General features: G+C 36.4%; 1 protein-coding gene across 1 annotated transcript in view; it reads left to right on the plus strand.

Annotated features, from left to right (window-relative positions):
• Positions 1-16,044, plus strand: part of PCSK1 (proprotein convertase subtilisin/kexin type 1) — an 84,417-nt gene extending 68,373 nt beyond the window's left edge. The window contains exons 11-14 of the mRNA XM_089679137.1: positions 4,557-4,714; positions 6,006-6,139; positions 6,692-6,853; positions 11,641-16,044. Coding sequence (XP_089535263.1) covers positions 4,557-4,714; positions 6,006-6,139; positions 6,692-6,853; positions 11,641-11,973 — 787 coding nt within the window. The 3' untranslated portion in view covers positions 11,974-16,044. The remainder of the gene's footprint in view (positions 1-4,556; positions 4,715-6,005; positions 6,140-6,691; positions 6,854-11,640) is intronic.
• The last annotated feature ends 1,130 nt before the right edge of the window (positions 16,045-17,174 follow it).

Below are 17,174 nucleotides of genomic sequence, written 5' to 3' on the forward strand. Positions count from 1 at the left end.
ACTAAAATATATAGTCATAGCTGTAAAGGTGAATGACCACTTTGGGAAGTGAGCCCCATAATGCAATTGTCATGCCACACATTCCCTCCCACATTTTGTTATATCAAATGGATTTTCACATGAACAATTTTCATGTACTAATTGCTTTTCTTCAGGTTGGTACTTAAAACATCAGAACATGTTGAACAAATGAAAACACAATTTTAGGTCATTTTGTGCATGCCAAGCAGTTATACAAATTTTCTTCCTAGGTTACCTTCCTACATAATTATATTCTAATGACTATTATTTCCACTCACATTTTTTGGCAGGATATTTCCCAGCAAATAGAAAAAAAATAATTTAGGTTCATTCCTCTGAATATGTTCCAAAGCTAGAATTAGCTCTGCAAAGAAATAAAGATTTAAAAATAGAAGTGTACATTATGAGTCAAAGAAATGTAATTAACTAAATGCTATTTGCGTTAACACCATAATTTCATGTCACGGGGTAAATTAAACGCAGCAGAAACTGACAACATGTCATTAGTGAACTGGTCCTAAATAGAAGTAGCTGACACTTGGCAAATATAATCAAAAGCTTTTCTAGAGAATAGATACTGTACAAAATATAACAGTAACTCCGTAAAATCCTCCAGTTCCAACATCATAGTTCCCAGCTGTCCTTCATTTGGAGGGACTGTCCCTCTTTTGGAAAGAAATCCCTTTGTCCCTTTTTCCTTCTAAATTGTCCCTCTTTTTGGTCTGATGCATAGACCTCTCTATATATTTTCTATTTCAAGCAGAGCTTCACCAAAATTGGGAAGATACGCTTGTCCTCTACTAAGTTTGGATTTTTGGGGGGTTTTTTTGGAGCGGGTACCTGTTTCTGATAGATACCTTCCCTCTCTGCCCCAACCACCTGGGACCTCTGGTGTGCTTGTGGAGTAGGAACCTGGCTGTGAAGCACAAGGCAGTCACAGTTGGCTTCCCACATCTAAAATGGTGGTGCCAGAGACCCAAAGACCTGCGGAGAACCAGCTCAAGTGAGGAAAGCGCTGGATCCCTGGACTGGTGAGTGCAAGTTTATTACAAGTCAGCAGCTACTGTATTTGTATTTTTTCTCCAGGGTGAAGTTCTCCTTGAGCTACCTCAAGTCTTACACTACACTAAAATTTTCATCCAACCTCTAAATTATTGAATGTATTTATTTTTTAACCCAGTGAAGCAAAAGGTATTTATGAATAAAAGCACTATAAACAATAATTTTCCGCATATTAATTCTGTATATTAATATTAAATACTACTAGCTGCAGGATTTTTAAACTCTTTCCAGGGATACTTAGAGCTGAGCTGGTAACCAAAGTCATGTAAACATACTCATCAGTGGAGCAGAAGCCTTTACATTATTTATTATATTATGCATCTATGAAATAAACACTGGTCTTCCATACATTTTCATTTAAAAACCCACAATAAATGAAAACATGATTAGAATTAATACCAGTACACAGAAAAGAATAGAAATGTAGATTTCATGGATGGTATCTTGGCAATGGAATCTTTATGAGCAAGAAGGGACACTTCTATGTATAGCAGGTGTGACTATGCAATCAATGGGGCATTTTGATTTTGGGTTAGAGGGCTATTGTTAGCATTGGGGCTATAGAGTGGATTTATGCTAGGGTTATAGGGACTGTTAGTGCAAGGCTAAGAGTTAGGGTTACAGAGAATGTTTAAGTGAGTCTTAGGAGTCTATTTATAAATAATTTACCGTGCATATTCCTTAACATTTACACGCCCATTGCAAATAATCTGTGTATTCCCTATGATTATCAGCTCTATCTAGTGACCATATGCAGTATCTTCCTGAGATACCACGATCAGGAAAATACCACAATATGGCCACTAGATGGATTATTTTATAAACTGACCCCTTAGTGTTAGAGGTTTCAGTAATAATAGATTAATATTAGGTAAAAGAGATGTTTCATGTGAGGGATAGTGTAAAGGTTACACAGAGTATCAGTGTGAAGCTAGGCGGTAAGGCTACACAACGTGTTAGGGTCACTGGTAGTGTTTGTGTGAGGGCTAATATTAGAAATACAGGAAATGTTACTGAGAGTGTTAATGTTACAGGGAATGCTTGTTTGAGGTATAGTGTCAGGGTTGCAGGGAGAGTTGGAGTAAAAGGGTGGTGAGGACAGGGCTATGTAGTGCAGCCAGTGCTATTCCACACCTCCCAACTTTTTGAGATGGGAACGAGGGACACTTATTAGCAATAGTATGTAGGCATAGGGCACACCCCCTGTCACACCCCCTTAAAGGAGAATTATACAAAAAAATGATTAGTTAAACCCACAATTTTTTTTTTTTGCCACTACTATTCCTTTGTACTGGCTTTTGCAATTTCAAATGCAGCAATTTAAAAACTGGATGAAAGGTTTAGCACTTGGAAACACCTTTTGAAAGATAAAAAGTGCATTTTTATATACAACTATATGGATCAGACCAAAATGTGGAACAAATGAGAAAGAAAGGGAGACAGAGGGACTTTGTTCCAAATCAGGGACAGCCCCTTGAAATCAGGGACAGCTGGGAGCTATGTTATTCTTCTTGTGCTAAAAGCTAGTAAATCATAAGAGATGAGTGCAGTTGATCAGATTTTATCAACTACTGGAGATCCAGGACAATTGGAAAAAGGGACTTTGCCATTCCCTGATCCACATGTTCGTTCCTGGCAAGTCCCAGTGTACAGGCTCAGTTTTACAGACCCAGAACTAGAATGTGACAGATGAGTCTGTAAATGGCTGCTTTTACTGGTGGTTTCTTATGTGGGTGTTTTTCTTTGTGACAGATTATCTTTAGGAAACTGTATACAGTATATACTTAGCAAGGTAGTGCAAATGACAAAAAGCAATGATGAAGCAACCAGGGAATGCCAATCAGGGGACAACCATCATTAACAATTAAAGCTGATTGTTCCTTTGTTGTTGCAGGTTTTATTTCCCTTTTGTCTTATTAATAAACCCAGTTATGTTTTTTAACATTGTCACAGGATATAAAACTTGCATCACTTAAAACAAATTACTGGTATGAGCCCCTGTATGACTTTCCAATTATGCACTGGAGAATCAAGCTGCTTCTTAGTGCATTTTAGACACTCAATGCTATGATGTGGATTTGCATGTGCAGAATTCACCTCCTTTCAGTTAGATGCCCAGTGAAGCATGACAACTCAAAATGGCCTACATGTACTTCTAAGATAAACATAGGTTATCATAGACATACAGCAAACATATGGCTATCCTTTAGTGCATTTCAGCAGTCACAGGGACTATCTCTGTACAGTTTGGGTCTTTTGACTGTGTTGTAGTGTTAAGGTGTACTTTATGTGTAACTCTCTTATCATCATAGAGACGAATGCAGGCCTTTTTTTTTTTTACGAGGTAACACACAACACTACATGGTCAGGCTCATGATGACGTTGTTTGGTCATTTTGGGTTAGTGCACACCATTTGCCTTTGGGAAAGAATCCTTCCATCATTTCTAAATTAGCCCCTAAACACTGGATGGACTGGATCTACCTAGGTGTATGAAGAATAGCATCTCCCTTGTTAACACACTTTCTTCTAACCAAATCCACAATAATGCAAATAAGTATATGTTTAAAGAAATTAAAAAATAAAATAAAAAAAATGAATTTAATAAAAATGTCTACCTTCACCTGAAAGATCACATGCCCAGTGTAGAATGTTCACGATAGAAGAAAAGCTGATCTTGCTGTACATGCCTACATTTCCAGCAAATTCCCTGCAGGCTTATTTACTAACATAAGGAAGAATACCAAGGAAAGTATCCACAGCAACAATCAGAAATAATACCTTCTGTATATGACTTGAGTAGGTGGAGTTATCTATGGCTGTTATATACATGCACATTTGTGTTGCTCTCTTTGCTGCTTTATTTAACCAGCCCATCAGTACTTGCATATCAAATATAGTTTATGAATAAGTAAAAGAGTATATTATTTTTTAAAAACAGGAAAGGAAGTGATCAGGATCTGAAAGTGATATTGCATGGAGGGTCATATGAAAGGCCTGCATAGCAACCTATCCTGACACCCAGCTTCCAAAATAACCACTTATGCTCATGAATTGTCTAGGGCTCATGGCCATCTCTAGCCCAGGCTCTCATTGTCATACCTGTAAAATGTCATGATTGAAAGTGGGCCACTAAAGAGTAGGACATGTGAGCTATTGTTCAATTTGGAGATCACATTATCTCTCCCATGAACCTTTCATAAATGCACAACAAAATAAAATGAGAAACACAGAGCATATTGTGCTTTCCCTAACATATCACCGATATTCTTGTCATAGTTCATGTGAACAGATAATGTCCTTTTTCTCCCCTGGTTTCTTCCCTATAATGATGAGGGTACACATGGCATGAAGGTGACCATAGATATCCCCAACTTGAATCCATTTGTTCTGTGTGTTGATTACTTGTCATAACAGAAGAAATCCAGAAAACCTATTCCATCACTCTCCTCTATCTTATATTTCTAATTACAGGCTTTTTAGATCTGTGGATGAAATTACAATTGAGATCCCCACAAAGGCATGTGAAGGCCAAGATAATTATATCAAGTCTCTGGAACATTTACAACTGGAAGCCACTATCGAGTATACACGCCGAGGAGATCTTCATATTACACTAACTTCCCCATCAGGTATGTAACATAATGATTATTAAGTAGGAGTCTTCCCTAACAGTAGACATTCCAAAGATCCCTTATTGCCAGCAAAGCCTCTTCTGAATTAGCTTTACTTGGATGGTATGGTATTCCCATCTACTTGGCTATTAAGGACACTGTTATTGAACAGATATTTGGAGGGTAAATGGGGCTTGGGATGGAAGTTAAACTGTGTTGCGCTAAACATGAATTTACAGTGCATAAATAAAAAATAAACACCTATTCATACATAAATTATGAAACAATTCAAAATAAGTGTGTAGAAAAAGTTCATATAGAAGTCCCATCTACAGAGTACTGACAAGTGAAGAATCATTCGTTCCTAGTATCATGAAGTGCCACCACTCGACACCAACACCCAAAGTGATTATGGGGTACATGCTTACCAGCTGCGCCTGACCCTCTTGCAACATGAGTGGTGTCTTCAGACATTATGATCATACTCCAAATAGCCTTGATAGTAACCAGGGACATCAACAGTTGGATACGCATAGCCCAATTCAAAGCATAATGATTCATGTAAGGAAAGAGAAAAAGAGCATCTCCACAGTGAAAAAAAACCTTTTAGACATTTTATTAGATAAAAAAATGCATTCACATAAAATATAAAAACATGAGCATGTAAGTTATAATCGCAATGATGTCAGTACGAGGCTCTGCCAAATGTGTTTTGTCATCAAAAGACATCTTCCAGAGCAACGGACTTGGGATGAGCCTGCAAAATCAGTAATGTCAAATCCCTATAAACAAAGAAACAAGAGAGGCTTACAAAAGATGGTTGTTCAGACTAATTTAGTTTTCGACTCTTTGAAAGGTGAAATATTTATGGAAGTTAATCAAAATTCATTTTACTGTAACTAATACAGTGGAATATTCACTAACATCTCAGAAACAGTAAAATTATGCTCCCTATTAACACATCCCCTACCAGATTTCAGATATACTCCCTGAACCATAACAAACCCCAATCTCTTTTGTTAACACTACTGATTCCGTTATATCATATGTATATTTAGACTGCACAAACTCCATTGAAAAAATCTTTCTCTCTGTTTTGCAATTGAATAAAGGTTTTTTTTCATAAACCATACATTTATAATGCTTCTAGATGGTGAAGTTGTCATCATAAACCATACGTTTATAAAGGATTCTAGATGGCATCTGAAGGTTTTATTTGTAATTTTTTGCAGTCGTCTAAGGAAAATACACATAACTGATATACACAAAATTGTTTTTGAAATCAATATATTTCTGTTATTCAATGCAGGAACCAAGACAGTCCTCTTGACTGAAAGAGAAAGAGACACATCAACCAATGGTTTCAAAAACTGGGCTTTTATGTCTGTCCATACCTGGGGAGAAAATCCGGCAGGAACCTGGACTGTAAAAATCACTGATGTGGTAAGAAGTAGAAAAGAGCTATTAAGTTACAGCTATTATATTAAATCCCAACTGTGGGCATCAGCTTTTAAATAGTTTTAGAACTAAAAGTGTTTATCTCAACAGAATAGTGAGTGAATCTCAGATTTGTTAAAAAAAGCTATAAAAAGACCTATTTACTCTGAGTCACACAGCTCCCTACAGCCATACAGTTTGTGTGGTAGAGACACAACAATAGTATTGGTGTTTGTCTTGTATGTTATGCTGATGTCAGTGGACGGGGGTCGGAAGTACAGTATGAACTGTACTATTTGGAACAGTCTGCCATTACATTGCAGATAACGATAGTTGTAATGCAAACAAAGCAGCATGTGCTTTGGTGGTTCCGAAAGTAATGGAAAAGAAAAGACAAGGGCCATAAGTACATTTCCAAAGTTCTTTGGTAGCCCTGGATATATACACTTTTAAAAGTAGTTTCACCCTTCTTTAGTCTTTATCTTTACAAAATAGCCATATATTTCCTAACCCAAGTGTTCCTGTAAATCATGTACTTTTCAATTTTCTGTTATTCAGTCTAAACGATTGGAAAACGAAGGAAGAATAGTTAACTGGAAGCTGATTCTACATGGAACATCTACCAGTCCAGACCACATGACAAATCCCAGAGTATATACTTCTTACAATGTGGTTCAGAATGACCGAAGAGGTGTGGAAAAGATTACAAACGTTGATAAGGTATGTAATCTCACTATTGTGTACCATTATGTTCACTAGAGTGTCTGGAGCAGCCTTTCTCAACCAGGGTTCCTCCAGAGGCTGCTAGGGGTTCCTTGAGCAATGAGCAGGTTCTACCTTTCAGATGAGTAACCACTATGAACAATTATCTTTTTAGCTCTCTGTAGGTGGGGGATTCTTCCCAACAACTACAAATGTAAAGAGCATTCTTCTAAGTGACCATCACACTAGAGTTCTGCAGACTTTTGATATAGTAATTAACAGCAGGGGGCCCTCAGCCCAGAAAGTTAATTCAAGGGTTCCTCTATGTTAAAAACATTGAGAAAGGCTGATCTAGAGAATACAATCACATTCTTATTTTCGTATGAACTGTTGTCTTCTTTTTTTATAAAAAAAATCCTCTCTACTGATATGCAAAGTGGCTGTCTGTCACAACAGCACACCTATTAAAAAGTGAAGACTTGGTGGGAAGGGAATTGATTGATTGGATTGTTAACAACACAGTCATTTGAATGCTGGTAGTCACAAGACTGGCACTGAGTAAATTAGGCGGAAGTCTTTGTTTTCTCCCAAGCACAATTGTGTGCAAGATTACCCATGCAGCTGCCATAGTCCAAGTGAAATAGGTGGGGAAGGCAGGGTGATCAAGCTACAAGCTGAGAAAGAGAGAGCTTCTGTCACTCCCAGAAGTGTCAAATGAGGTTCAAAACTGCAAGAGACAATTGTAAATATGGCAAGAACAGATTGGAAGAACACAGGCAGCTTCAGTAAATGTTCAATGCTTATGATTAACCAGTGTTAACAAGGCCCCATGAAAAGATCTATAGCAGCAACTTCTGCAGCAAATTCTTCCCAACTAAGGTATATAAAAAAATCATATTTCTGTTAAGTTGCTCTAAGTAAATAAACCTTGGACCTTTTCATTGTTCTTTGCACTGGGTTACTGAATAAGACTGTGGTGGAGATTTACTAAAAATGGTGCACTCAGAATCTGGTGCAGCTGTGCATGGTGGCCAATCAGCTTCTAACTTCAGCTTGTTCAATTTGGCTTTGACAATAAAACCTGAAGCTGATCAAATCTGAAATCTTCTTTCCCTAACCTAACTAAAATCTGCTTTATTCCTTTCTATGGGTCACTCACTTTGTGTATTAGTGCAGTTTCCACTGCTTTAATCTGTCCACTGACATAAGATGAACATTTTTTAATTACATATCTTTGGCAGATAACACCTTACCAACTGAACTTGGGGAAGGATTAATCAGACTGGTTCAAAACCCTTGTTCAATTACGTTTGTTAACTCACTTGTATCCTGGCATTCAGGGCATCCTCTCAATTCATTTCTATCTCTATAGCTTAAACAAGTAGTGCTCAGACATCCCAAACATGCATGTTTAAAATAGAACTAAAACTTTTTTGGGGATAGAGTAAGGGAGGGTTATAACCCCTGTCAGTTTTTCCTAATCCTAATTCCTGTCCTAATGGGGATCTTTCCCTTCATTTGCTGTGGCATAGCTAAAACAGGAAGTGAGAGGAAATCCCTTAAAAGTGAGGGAATCACTAGTTGTCACCAGAACCAGTGTCACCATTGGAAGATTTCCCTTCTATTGCTGTTCTGGGAACAACCTAAAATTGGGGATTTTCTTTCACTTTAAAGACAACAGTAAATATGACAAATAGAGAGGGTGAATCTCACTAACAGGGGCACAGACAGCAATAACAACCTGAGAGATGTTCTAATCCCTATCTACTCCATCCAAACTAAAAAAAAACATTATGCCTTTAGTTATTATACATGTACAGTTTTGTTTAGTTTTGGATGCATTAGTTCATTGAAGATTTTCTTCTCGTCATATATTGTGGATCCGATTCGTTTTTGAAAATGTTGTATCTTCCGCATTTGTTTCATATATTCGGTGGTGCCAGTGGATTCGAAAAATGTTTGCAATTATTTTTGGAAGATTGCTCTATATTAGTTTTCAGTTCCAATATTCTGGGTAGATTCATTATTCATGTATCAAAACTATGCAGAAGGATTCTATCATTTCGGACGCAATTGAATAAATAATGTAAAATTTGGCAGTCCCAAATTTTTCAAACTTAAGAATTGCATTAGACTGTCGAACTGAACTGACTGATTGTGACAATTACAAATTCAATTTAAATCACAAATTTCCATGAATCTGAGTGATCAAACAAATTTGAAAATGTAATTAATTTCCCCGTTGGCCTGAACTACTATAGCATCATGTGATGTCATTCAAATGAGACAAATGCATTGGTTCATTTTGTTATAACTTTTTTTGGATTCATTGACATTCATTACTATGTCCATTCGGAGATTTGTATGCATCTGAATCTCAGAAAATCAAATTTTCATCTGAAAATCTATTCGTAATGAAACGCACATGTCTATTAGATATACTTTAAGCATAAAAGTGCTCAGAAAGTCCTTTCCTATGACTGGATCCTGTCTGCACGTTTGTCTGTCCTCTGAGTTCTATGACCACTTTTACTCAAAAATCTGTCATCAAATTTAGAATGTATCATTGTATTTAATTTTTTACAACCACCTTCTGTAACTACAGCTGTGTTATTATCTGATCCTAAATATTACTGTTTCATCTTTGATAACCTGGATGCAGGTTTATATATACAACCCCAATTCCAAAAAAGTTGTGTGAAATCTGCATAAAAACAGAACAGAATGCAATGATATTAAAATCTCATATACCCATATTTTCTTCACAAAAGATAATAGAAAACATAGAAAATGTTTAAAACTGAGAAAATTTACCATTTTGAGAAAAAAAGGTAATTTTAAAATTGATGGCAGCAACACATTTAAGAAAAGTTGGGACAGGACCATGTTTACCATGGCGTAGCATCCCCTATTCTTTTAGCAACATTCTGTAAACATCTAGGAACTGAGGAGACCAGTTGCTGGAGTTTTGTGAGAGGAATGCTGTCCTATTTTGCCTGATATTGGATTCTAACTGCTCAACAGTCCTGGGTCTTCTTTGTTGGATTTTTTTGTTTCAACATGCACCAAATATTTTCAGTTGGTGAAAGGTCTAGACTGCAGGCAGGCCAGTTAAGCACCTGGAATCTTCTACTAAAAAGCCATTGTCAAAAAAGCTGTTGTCATGAATGCAGTTTGCGGTTTAGCATTGTCCTGCTGTAATATGCAAGGCCTTCCCTGAAAAGGACATTATCTGGATAGGAGCAAATGCTTCTCTAAAACTTGTATATATCTTTTAGCATTGATTCCTGCCTTTCTAAGTGTACAAGCTGCCCAGCCCACCCATACTAATGCACCCCCGGGCCATCAGAGATGCAGTCTTTTGACTTTTTGACTCTCCTCTTTAGTCTGGAGAACGCTGCACCCATGGTTGCCAAAATTAATGTCAAATTTTAATTTGTCTGACTGCAAAACAGTTTTCCACTTTGCAACAGACCATTTTAAATGAGCTATTGCCCAGGGAAAATGGTGACATTTCTGGATCATGTTCAGATATGGCTTCTTCTTTGCATAATAGAGCTGTAACTTGCATTTTTGGATGGCACTGTAAACTGTGTTCATATACAGTGATTTTTGGTAAGTATTCCTGAGCCCATGCAGTGATGTCCACCACAGGATCATGCCTGTTTTTAATGCAGTGCTGTTTGAGGGCTTGAAAATCATGGGCATTCAATATTGTGTTTTGGCCTTTTCCTTTGTGCACAGAAATGTCTCCAGATTCTCTGAATCTTTTGATATTAGGTACTGTAAATGATAATATATTTAAAGTCTTTGCAATTTTACATTGAGGAACATTCTGAAACTGTTCTACAAGCAACAGATTGGTGAACCTCTACCCATCTTTACTTCTCAGACACTCTGGGGTTGATTTTCTAAAACTTGAGACTGAAAAATCTGGTGCAGCTCTGCAAAGAAACCAGTCAGCTTCCAGGTTTTATTGTCTCAGCTTAACTGAACAAACTGAAGTTAGACACTGATTGGCTATCTTGCACAACTGCACCAGATTTTTCACTCTCCAGTTTTAGTAACTCAATCCCATTGACTCTCTAAGATGCTCCTTTTATACCCAGTCATGTTACTGACCTGTTGCAAATTAACCTAATTAGCTGAAAATTGTTCTTCCAGCTCTTCATTGTTAGTACCACTTACTTTGCCAGCTTTTTGTTGCCTTGTCCCAAATTTATTGAGACATTTTACTGCTATCAATTACAAAATGACCTATTTTTTCTTAAAATGTTTTCTCAGTATAAACATTTGGTATGTCTGATATGTTTATTGTGAATAAAATATGGGTTTATGAGATTTGCAAGTCATTGCATTTTGTTTTTAGGTAGATTTTACACAGCATTCCAACTTTTTTGGAATTGGGGTTGTATATACATCACTGGGCAAATTTCTCAGCGTTTGCAGAGCCGTCGAAAACAATCCCTGCAATGTGTCGAATATGTGTACTTTCATTATGGGGATTATCTGTGACTCCTGTAAAGAAAGACTCTTAGAAATGTTCCACATACACAGTTAAAATTTTCTACCCAGGTAAACACAAGAAATGTGTTCTGGCATCTAGAATGAGAAGAAGAGTTATACATTTTGGAATCTCTCCATGTAAAAAATGTTCCTGTCATGGGAACAATAATGCTGTTTACACTAGATATCCCAGATTTATATTTATAAGGAGGGTTTGGGTTTCTTAACTGCATAATATTGTGATGTTCAGTTGGCTATCATCACAGCATGAATACTGACCATGTCTTTTAACATTACAGGAATCTTCCAATGATCAATTAGTGACAGAGAAACCTACAGAAAATGATGAAAATTATGAAATGGAGGATCCTGTGAAATCAAAAGCCATGCTACATCTTCTGAAGAATGCTTTTGACAGAGAAGGTGCTGCATTTGCAGAGGAACATGCTAATATTCCTAAGACCCATTATTATCATGCTCTGCAAAAACTTTACAAGCAGTCAGGTACACAAGACAAGGGGAACAATCTATACAATGACTATATTGACCGATTCTATAATAGAAGACCCTATAAGCATAGAGATGATCGATTATTGCAAGCTCTCCTGAATATTGTAGACAAGGATTCATAGGATTAAATTTATCATAAAGTTGGAAACATGCCTCCATCCAATCTAAATTTTGATCTCCATAACCCCAGATTTCCATACAATTCTCTGAAAATGCCAAATATGAATTTTGTGAATACGCTATATGTTAGGAAATGCTCCAGCTGGAAAAAAGATGTGTAAGCAAACTTATATATAGTCAATGAAATTAGCAGCATATCAAAGCTGTGTGTGTGAAGTGACTATTGTGAGATAGAGCCAGTGCTGTGTTTTTTTTTAAGCCACTGATTAAATTGTAATTATCTCAGTGCCATAAAAACTGAAGGGAACTGTTTATAGACACTGATGCACTGTCTGGTTTGGAAAGTCAGGGCAATTAAAGTGTTACTAAAGGCAGATTGTTTTTGTAATTTAAATAACAAACATGTTATACAGTTAAAACAAAGTATTGCACAGAGCGGCCATGATCTTCCGCTTCTTGGGTCCACTGCCGGCAATCCTGGCTCCTCCTCTTCTTTGTGTGTCCCATTTGCTTGGGGACACACGCTGCGTGCTTGCTCCTGACCTGTGTGTCTATGGAGCCGCGCTCCATAGACACACCCAGCAGGAGTTATCCCTGCCCCCCACTTCCTCTTCACCACATTTGATTGACAGCTGCAAGAGCCAATGGCTCCTGCTGCTGTTTGGGTCTCTGTGTGAAGAGGAAGCGATGGGAGAAGAGATGCATGCAGAGCACTGGATTTATTCTCCCCTCTCTTTCCCTTCACACAGGGAAGAGGGAGCACATGGAAACTAAAAATGTTTTTTTTTTACCAGAATGTAAGCAGTTCATTAAGGCAAAAAAACGTTTTTAGGTTTAGTATCACTTGAAGACGTGTACAAACAGTAACAGTTGCCATCACTGTGACTACTTTCTTGTGGTTTAGTAGTTGCCCTCCACAATTAAATGCTGAGTTAGAAAGCAGCAGAATGAACCTTGGTGTGATCTCTTCCTTAAATCCACAAGATCTATAGTTTAGCACTAGGTGACAACTCAAATAAGCAGACACCACGCAGGTTACAGTAAAACAGATTGCTGCTATATAGGCCAAACATCAAAATGCGATTCACCAAAGCGTTCATTTGCACATAAATGAATCTGAAAGTGCAGATATGAACCATGTGTCTCTATATTGTTTGCAATATACATTTTGTGTGGGTTAACCATGAATCATCGTGGCTGTATGCCGTTCATGCGGATCTGCAAATCATGACTCACATCTGCTTCAGAAATCTAAACTGCAGAATACCAAATTATTATGCAGGTATCTACATATGGTGCATCCTATAATGTCACAACTTATGGCACTGGCAGTTAGGAATGTTTTGGCAATTAGAAGTCATCGGTTAGGAAGAAAGATTCTACTGATTGTGTTGAAGTACTAAGAGAATCATATGGTTAACCAATGCAGAGTACAATCATATCCAGCTCATTTGACTACATTTTCAATAGGTATGATATTTTTGCACAAGATTCCATTGTAACATTCTGTTTGAATTGGAGGTGACCATATACCATACGGCATGGCTACCTAGTAAGGCTCAGGCATAGATTGAGGTAGCCTTTTTATACTGGTATAACCACATATGAGAAATCCAGAAATGTGACCCCTTGGCTATCTATCTTAAGTCACCTGCACCACATACAAGGGATAGTTGTTGGTGGATTATGTCTATGCTTGCCAGTCCACTTTAAAATTGTCCTTTGCTTGCCCAATATAAAGAGGAGTAATGTCGGCCATATATGGGTCAAAATGTGACCGATTTTCGCTCTTTTAGTGGGTCAATGGCACCATCCGATTTTTGTGGTTCCTCCCCTTTGGAAAATTGTTGGAAAATTCGTGGAAAACGACTGATTTTCAACTCAATGATGGTCAAATCGTACGATCATTTTTCCGAAAGGAATATGCACATGGGCCATGACCTGGAAGGAACAGAAGTTTCGCCTGTTATATGGGGTGAACTATATGACTCGGTCAGCCGATTTTCGAAATCATTGATGGTACCATCGGATTACCGAGCGAACGACGTTTTCGATTTTTGGATGAAAACTCGTTCGGAATTTGACCCATGTATGGCCTGCATTATACCTAAAGTCTAAAAGTAAACAATGCATACTTTTATACAACCATCTTTGGAAAGTATTGAATTTTTGGCTCTGTTTCGGGACCACCACTGATGCTTAATGTTTACTTTTAGATTTTAGGTTCACTTTTACTTTTGTGAGTTGTAACAATAAATGTTCATTGAAATAATATCACTAATAGCTACAGCCTTTTTAGTGCAACTTTTGCATTGCTTGCCCTAAACAAACTGTAAACAATATATCAGCTAGTAGCTAATCTTAAAAGACAGGAATAAGATGTGTTTAAAAAAGTATTAGAAATGCAGTGTTTACTTTCACCCTCCTTATAGGTAATTACAAATAATCGGCAAGAAAGCATTTGCACTGCTTTGTTTGGTCTACAATATTTTTTTCTCCTTTTTCATTGGCAATATAAAAATGTTGTTCTTTCTAATTAACTAGAGAATCCTTTAGAGCAGGGGTCTCCAAACGTTCTAAACAAAGGGCCAGTTTATTGTCCTTCAGAATTTAGGGGGTCAAACTGTAGCCAGAGGGAGTGGAAACTTTCCTGGAATCAGTGGTAGTAAACATTGCCACATTTGGTATAAAGGAGAGGAATTGTGCCCCATAATTGGTATCAGTGGGAGGAAGAGTGCCCCATCATTGGTGTCAGTGGGAGGACTAGTGTTCCATTGTTGGTATCAGTGGGAGATATGGCGCCCCATTGTTGATCCAGTTGGCAGAATTGTGTCTCATATCAGTGGAAAGAATAGTGTCCCAAGGGCCGGATAAAGGCAAGCAAAGAGCCGCATCCGGCCCCTGGGCCGCAGTTTGGAGACCACTGCTTTAGAGTGTGAGTGTATGTGTGTGTATATATATATATATATATATATATATATATATATATATATATATATATATATATATAGCAATACAGTATATATTGTTTCTTAGGAGACTCAACTCTTTTTCATTTTAAAATATTTTTTTTTCATTTTAAAATATTTCGTCGTGTGAAGGGGGTGAATAGCATTGGTAAAGTATTTTGCAATCCATTAAATGATTATTCATTTACTTGAAATGTAAAAAAAAGCTATTGTAGAAGATCTTTAGGTTTGCCATCTTATAATATCTGTCATTATTGCTTTATTAAACTATAATGCTATGTTTCAAAATGTTATAATATAAATTATATTATGCAATATATTTCTAGCACTAAATTTGCCATTTTATTTTCATATTTTAAACATTTACATGGTCACATCTCCAGGAAGTACTTAATATTAACAAATTAAAAATTACAAAAAGAAATAATTCATATATAATAGATAAGCCGCTAGGCTAAAAATGATTAAAAACCAATGTATTTAATAGCACTACAAAGTTAAATGATTCATATATAAAGCACTATTTTATATGATATGATACTTTGTATCACTAGATTAGAATCAAACTGTATTGTTTTAATAATTTATTATTTATTTCAAAATAACCAAGGATAGCATATATATTTTAATCATGCTCTTTGAGCTTTGGTTTACACAGTTACGTGCTTAGCATGCGTAAAATAAGTTATTTTAATACGTAAATATATCTTTTAAAAAATGTTAATGTGGTAATATGGGGCAACGATATGCATACCACCTACTGGCAAAGTTTATTTTTGTAGACTGCATTTGAAACTGATGTGGTGAAAAAAAATAGCTTTCAGAAGAAATAATTGGCTGAAAAACACATATTTTAAACTGTACACCTTGATGAGAAAAAACAAAAATGATGTTTGTTTTGAACTGTTGTAAATGATAACATTTTAGTAAGTACTTCCATATTCTAGTCATATTTTTATCAATAAAATTGTTTTACAGAGAAATTATACATTTCACTAAATAAAGTTTTTCTTTTAAAATGGCATGTTCCAACAATAATAAAACCTGTATGTGATGTGATGTTATAATTTGTCTAATAAGCATAATATAGTGTGGAAGCAGCAATCTTAGTGTGTGTTTTTAACATTATATTTAAGAGAATACAGCGATAAAACAAGAAGGTAAACTTTATTTAACAGTTTTTAATGAAAAATAAATACTTAAAACAGTAATACTGTTTACAAAAGAGGTACAGAATATATGGTTTTCACATCCCAGAATAAAAATTATTTGGGTTATATAAAGAAAAAAAAATGAAAGAAAATGTTTAAAAAATTATTTTTTTTCATGTTCTTTATAAAGGTATGGGCCTATTTAGATTCTAAGTGTTTTTAATATTTAATTTACCGGTATATATAAATATTACTTCCCTATTCTGATTGTCATGAAATTGCTCAGCAGTTTTTCTGACAAGTATTGTAAAATTAAATAATTGATGTTCGACTGACAGCACTCTAAACCGTTTTTAAAATATTTAACTGCTTACATTTTTTTTACGTTTCTGAATAATACATACAATACTTCTCTTATTCAGAATGCAAAGGGTCACAAACAAGGTTTAGTAGCATTTTTGTTGAAAAAAACCCCCCATAAAATGATATGGTAGTATTATTAATAAATTAACATTATATTCTGGATGTACCAATAGCAAACAGAGAAACCTCTTGTGCTCAAGTTGATACCCTTAATAGGCTGCTAACACCTGCACCTTATTACCTCAAAGTGAAAAACCAAACACATAAACATAGGGTGTAGTGCTCTCTATACAAATGATAATGTGCCAAATGGTGAAACAAACAATACAAACAATCAAAACTTCCCCAAAAGGGTCCCTGATGAAGTCACGTGAGCAGTGACGCAACGCGTAGGTGACGCCATTTCCGGCGCGGACGCCATCTTTGGACTCTCGGGTGAACCCATGCAAGTACACCCATACATGAGGTTCTATAGGCTATGCACAAGAAGATCAACAATGTGAGTGTTATGGTTGTATCTGTGTTTACTGCTTAATAAACGGTATCACACTATAGAGGTTCTTTCTCTTTATGGATGACCTGTGAGCTGGTCATACTGAATAGAGCTATATAGAAAGGGGAAATCGAGCTGGTCCCTGGTGTGGAGGATTTATGCTGTGTCTGCTGGTGTTAGTACTCTCTGGAGGATACGTTTTGATCTAGGAGGATCCAGGAGTGATC

Source organism: Staurois parvus, unplaced genomic scaffold (assembly GCF_062004578.1).
Source record: "Staurois parvus isolate SC_StPar_1 unplaced genomic scaffold, SC_StPar_1.0 ptg000218l, whole genome shotgun sequence".
NCBI classification, from domain to species: Eukaryota; Metazoa; Chordata; class Amphibia; order Anura; family Ranidae; genus Staurois; species Staurois parvus.